The sequence below is a fragment of the Vipera berus genome, assembly GCF_964194415.1.
Source record: "Vipera berus genome assembly, chromosome: Z".
In the NCBI taxonomy this organism is placed as follows: Eukaryota; Metazoa; Chordata; class Lepidosauria; order Squamata; family Viperidae; genus Vipera; species Vipera berus.
This window is the reverse complement of record NC_138205.1, coordinates 25,498,791-25,505,521: the sequence shown is the minus strand read 5'-3', so window position 1 is coordinate 25,505,521 and position 6,731 is coordinate 25,498,791. Positions and strand designations below refer to the sequence as shown.

The window sequence follows — 6,731 nt, the reverse complement described above, 5'->3', positions numbered from 1 at the left end:
AATACAGAGACAGCCTCAATTAAAAACTATTCCACAGCACTCAGTATCTCAGCCAGGGTCAAAGATTGAGTTTCAAACATGACAATGATCCTAAGCACACAACCAAGACAACAAAGAAGTGTTTTAGAAACAGCTCTGTGAATATCCTAGAGTAGCTCAGCCAGAGACCTAACTTGAACTTTATTGAACATCTCTGGAGGGGCCTGAAAATTTTCCTCTTTCCACTATGTATTCAAAATGGACAGTGATTAGTGTATGTATATGTGTATGTATGTATATAACATGTGTATATGTGTAATATGTATGTGTAGATATATACTTTCTTTTGACAGCAGGCAACATAATTTCATTTTTAATGTGGGCCAGTGTGTTCATAGTAAAAAATGAAATATATATATATATACTTTCTGTAACCTTCAGTTGGGGGGGAAGGTGCGTTGTAGAATTTTATTGTGCATGTATGATTTATGTGTGTGAGAAAGAGTTTGATGCTCAATGTTACTTATAAACAAGGATAATTTCTCTTTTATTCAGTGGGGATCATAGGAATTGATTCATATTTATAAACCATTCAGAGGCAAGCAAGTGTGATAGAAAAATAATAAATAAATCTACTCATCATCTTTTTTCTAACATCAGATCTGCCTTAGCATGGAACAGTCTTAAATCTGTCATATTCCCCCCAGAAACCCCAACTGGATATGGTTTTAATCTTTTTCACAGTTATAGGGGCAATACAAAAACCTGGGAAGACCCTTTCTGTAGCAGAATGTAGAGTTGACCTTAATAAATCAATGAATGAATCAGACCAAAATTAGTAACTTACTCCCATAACATTGAAAAAATAAATTCAAAATAACTGTGTCTTAATTCTCTGAGAGGTTAAGATTCTGCTATTATACTCCTAAAATATACATATTCACAAAAGCACAGATACAGTACACTCAAACTCTCTCTTTGAGAATACATGTGATTTCTGTTTTTTAAATGGTATATTAATAATAATAATAATAATAATAATAATAATAATAATAATAATAATAATAATAATAATAATAATAATAATAATAATAATAATAATAATAATAATAATAATAATAATAATAATAATGTTGGAAGGGACCATGAAAATCATCTAGTCCAGCCCCCTGCTCAGGCAGGAAACCCTATACCATTTGAGACAAATGGCTGTTCAGTCTCTTAAAAACTTCCAATGTTGGAGCATTCACTGCTTCTGTAGGCAGGTTCTTCCACTGGTTAATTGTTTTAACTATCAGGAAGTTTCTCCTTAGTTCTAGGTTGCTTCTCTCTTTGGTTAGTTTCCATCCATTGTTTTTTGTCTGTCTTCAGGTGCTTTGGAGAATAGCTTGACTCCCTCTTCTTTGTGGCAACCCCAGAGATATTGGAACATTGCTATCATGTCACCCCTCATCCTTCTCTTCATTAAAGTAGACATATCCAATTTGAGCAACTGTTCCTCATATGTTTTAGCCTCCAGTCACCTAATCATCTTTGTTGCTCTTCTCTGTACTCTTTTTAGAGTGTCAACATCTAGATCCTCAACATCTGGAAAGAATAACTTTTTTTTACTAAAATATGAGAACTGTAAAATGCTTCTGTAAAATCAGTGCTTTGATGATTGCAGATATAAATTATTATTACCTAGACAATTCTGGCTTCTTATCTCAGATCCTAAATCATTTGAAGGGAATATTAAATAGATTATATGATGGATTAATGAGCATAGATCTGAAAACAAATGTATAAGAGACTAAACCATGTTTTTAGGAAGAATGGATTGAGTTAACAAGTTATAGAAAAATGGTGAAAGGTCAGAGTAACTTGATTAATTTGTGGATTTTACCAGAATGGTAACCAAGATGAGTAACAGATGGAATAGAACAGAATAGAATAGAACAGAATATTCATTATTGGTCAACTATGATTGGACACGCAAGGACTTTGTCTCTGGTGCATAAGCTCTGAGCAACGTATACAAGCTACAAAGTAATAAATCATAAAATATGACCATAAATAGTAAGATAAACGACAAAACCGACAAAACAGCAGAGAGTAAGTCTATTGTAGGAGAAGACAGAGTTTGTGGTCTCAAGTATGAAAACATAGATGTGATGATAAATAAAGAACAGACTATCAAGTGTGGAGTGCAAGTTGAGAAGGTTTTATATCTACCTTGAATGGATGGAATTTTTAGAATAACTGAGAAGATGTAACCCTAAAAGGCAAAAACAAATTGGATACAACTATCCCCAAGAGAATTTGTTGAAATTTTGTATCAGTGCAAGAAATCTTTTGTAACTGAGGAATGTCACAAAAAGATGTCCAATGATATTCAATCCAGAGAATTTTAATTGAAAAGTAGAAAAAAGTGGGCAGAACATGCGAGGAATTAAAATTTATTGAAAGAAGAAAAAAGGCAGTTCATGAGAGATCTGTTGTTATACTAAGACATAATTTTCTTAATGACTACATCCATTTATTAATATGCCATTAATACTGTGAGAGAGGGAAGTATTGTTTCTTATGTTATAAGCTAAACACTGCATATCACTGTGTACATTGTCTATGGTCCCAAAGGAGTGACTTTCTGAAATAACTGAAATAAACGATGGTGTAATTTCATTCCATTTACTTAGCAAAGGTCTCCTTTGAAATATGTATATATATATACTGCTCAAAAAAATAAAGGGAACACTTAAACAACACAATGTACTGTATTTAATAGTAGGATGTCTTATCTTGTGTTCCCTTTATTTTTTTGAGCAGTATTCCTAGAAGCAAAATTAGAAGAGGTAAGTAGAAATATCTACTTTTCTTCCTAGGCGCTCCAGTTCAGAAAAGGAGACATTTCATATATGCTGCATATCTTGCAATATATAATGTACTAAAATATATCAAATAGATTGGACTAATATGAATGAATTGAAATATACTAAATGAAAATATACAGAAAGGTGGTTACCACAGGTACAAATTTTTACAGTAAAAGGATGCATTATTGCTGTATATCTTATAATTGAAAGAAAATAAAAATCTCATAATTAATGGTATGGTAAATATTCTTTTTAAATATGAAAAATATAAATATGAACATTTTTATCTGTAGTGACAATATAGATTCAATGACATTAAAAGTTGTGAGGAAAGGAGGATGGTTTATAAATATAATATTGTATTCCTTGTGACCAACAGACAGAACATTTTTGGTAAATATGCTATACACTATGGTCTTCCAGACAGGATCTTCAAAGGATTGTCTTAGTTTGAAGAATATATTTTTAAGATTTCATCCAATTCTCTTAAGTTGATTTGAAATAATACTAAGATAACTCAATCATTATCATTATCTTTAGTCAATAATTTAACATTCATTCATTTGTACTTACTAGATAGAGTTTGGATGGATTTACAAATTGGGAACTATAAAATATATAGGTATTGTAACTCTAGAAGGTTTATTTATTCTTTAGAAAGAATATATCTGCATGTGACACTGACTGAGAATTTTAACTAAAGTCACATTGAAGACAATAACACTTTTAAATTTATATACACAGAATTGTATTGTAGCCAGGGCTTTTTTTGTCACAGAACGCCCAGAACGGAGTTCCGGCACCTTTTTTGGATGGAACCTTGTAGGGTAGGCAAGGCGGGTTATATGACATGTGTGAGTTCCGGCACCTTTTTCTTTTAAAAAAGAAGCACTGATTGTAGCCTTCCCATATCCTAAACAAAATAACATAACTATTTATTTATCTGTTTGTTTGTTTGTTGTTGGTTGATATGCCTCAAAGAATAGTTTGTTAAAGACTGAAGATGATATGGATATTTTAATGTTATTTTTGTTGAATATAGCTTCTTCCTAAGCCAATTACTTCACTTTAAGGTGACAATATTCATTAGGCTTTTTTTAATTGCCTGATGAAAGATGACAAATTTCTACATTGCTATAATTTGCATAAGAAAAATAATCAGATCTGGGGAATGAATAAAGACGGATCTTCCCAACTGGACTGAGCTCTTCTCAACAGCTCAATCTATTATAGGAACGTCTTCAAGATTATTCCTAATAATATATTTTATATATTGATACAAATAATGTTTATGGCAAGACAATTTTCACCAGATTTGTTACTTATATTAATTTCCAATCTGTTTCTGTCCAGAATAATTGAAAGAACAAGAATGGGCAATGAATCTTCTGTGACAGAATTCTTTCTGATTGGATTTTCTAATGACCGTGATATACAACTTTTGCATTTTGTCATGTTTCTAGTCATTTACCTAGTAGCCTTAGGTGGGAATTTACTCATTGTGTTTGTTGTGATCCTGAACAACCACCTCCACACTCCTATGTATTTCTTTTTGGTCAATTTATCTTTGACTGATATTTGTTATATCACAACCACAATCCCCAAATCAATGGCAGTTTCATTGACAGATAACAAAATGATTACTTTTCCTGGATGTGTGACTCAAGTTTTCTTAGTTATTGCTTGTGTAGGTTCCGAGGTTGCCTTGCTCACCATCATGGCTTATGATCGTTATGTAGCTATCTGCCATCCTTTGCGATATAGCCTCATCTTGAACTGGGATGCATGTAGCCAAATGGTAATTGCTTCTTGGATTAGTTCCCTCATTTATGCTATGTTGCTAACCGCCATAACATTTCAATTGCATTTCTGTGGATTGAACATCATTGGACAGTTTTTTTGTGATGTTCCTCAGCTACAAAGGATTTCTTGCACTGATACAAAATTAAATCAAATTCTTATGTGGATAGTTGGATTCATTGTGAGTTCATTTTCTACCGGATTTGTTTTTGCCTCTTATGGTTACATCTTCTCAGTAATTTTAAAAATTCCATCCACTCAAGGTAGATATAAAACCTTTTCAACTTGCAGTCCACACTTGACAATCTATTCTTTATTTATCATTACATCTATGTTTTCATACTTGAGACCACAAACTCTTTCTTCTCCCATAATAGACTTATTGTCTGCTGTTTTATATGCAGTTTTGCCTCCAGTTCTGAATCCCATCATTTATAGCTTCAGAAACAAAGATATCCAAGAGGCTGTGTGGAAAGTAATGTCAAAATCTGATCCAACACTTTGGGCATTCTGCAAGTTCTGTTAGCTAAGGAATATCAGCTGCCTAGAGCTAGGGTTATTTTGCTGCTGTAGCCCTTGCCCTTTAGAATATCTTTCCTTCAAAAATTAAAATTCTTTGTTCTTTATTATTTTACATCAATACAATAATTCTTTATCTACTGGAATACTTTTTTTTCTGTATGATTAGAGTTTACTATTCTCTTCAATTAATGATTTCATTTATTTGCATTATGATGGTATTAAATATTGTTATAAAAGATGTACCTTGATTCTTTGGGCCTTCACCAAATGCAATCAGCTACTCTAAGGTATTTGTTTATTATTCATCCATCCATCCATCCATCCATCCGCTTGTTTGTTTGTTTGTTTGTTTGTTTGTTTGTTTGTTTGTTTGTTTATTGGGGAGAGTCAAAGCTGCTGCCAAAAATTCAACCATTTTCAAAAAGACTTGTGGTCAGACAAAGACATTCTTGAGATTATGTCCTCAAAATAATTGGATCTTATTCCTCAAAAGAGATTTTATGTACTCTGCTTCACATATGTATAAAGCTACCCACCCAACCATTTATCCCTATAGTTGGTCCTCACAAAGTGAGTACAAACAGCAGGGCTTTGGCGACAGGGCTGGACATGAGGGAATTCACCATAATTCCTCCAGCCACAAACAGAACCATTTCAAGGGACTTTGTGCACTTTCCCTAATAGCTATTTTCAGAAGCCACTAATGAACTTCTTCAAAGAAGTTAAACATCTTAAAAGTGACAGTGCTGGAAATACCTTGTTAAGTGTCTAAAATCTTTAAAATAAGAAGATGAACATAATTTATAATTAGAGTTTTCATTTTTATAAGAATTTAAAATAAACAGCAAAAAGCAAGGCAAAGTTTTAGTTACAGAAAAAAATTAAATGGACTAAGAAAATGTTGGAATATTGAATTTTGAAGGTTAAGACTTTGAAATTACCAAGGGGTAACATTATTAGTAGCAGTATCAGTGCTGCTATTAGCACTAATGATGTTATCTGGTTACCTGGGTAATGAAACACCTGCAAGAAAACAACCAAGTTCAGAGAGCACCAAGGACCCCCTCATTTCAATCCCTTAGTTACAGATGTTCTCCTTTAATGGTTTGAAATTACATTTAAAAGATAAAGATGTCCATGATAGATTACTTGAATACTACATCAAACTGGCTGTCATAAAAAAGAATTAGGGTCTATTGATTTTCCTCAATAAATATTATGTTTGTTTGTTTTTACAGATATTTGTAATCTATATAGTTCAATGGGTGAAATTCAGAAAAATATGCTTTGTAAATTTAAGTACAGCTACTTTATAGGATAGGCTTGTCATCTTGCTTTATTAGAATGTATGTATGTGTGTGTGTATCTGTATGTATGCATGTACATGTACACGCACTTACATACATCCTGATAAAACAAGATGACAAGCCTATCCTGTAAAGTAGATATACTTAAATTTACAAAGCATTTTTTCTGAATTTCACTCATTGAACTATGCGAAGTTTAAAGCTTAATAAATCATAAAAACATTTATTCTGTAAAATACATTTCATGAAATTGAAACATTCTTTTCAA

The 6,731-nt window shown here is 32.2% G+C and overlaps 1 protein-coding gene across 1 annotated transcript; it reads left to right on the top strand.

The window, feature by feature from the left end:
* Nucleotides 1-4,206: 4,206 nt before the first annotated feature.
* LOC308678782 (olfactory receptor 14A16-like) lies at nt 4,207-5,160 on the top strand (the record flags this gene model as incomplete). Its single annotated transcript, XM_081346013.1, has 1 exon — nt 4,207-5,160. One exon carries the CDS (start codon nt 4,207-4,209, stop codon nt 5,158-5,160), a length of 954 nt encoding a protein of 317 aa, XP_081202139.1.
* Between the last annotated feature and the right edge of the window lie 1,571 nt (nt 5,161-6,731).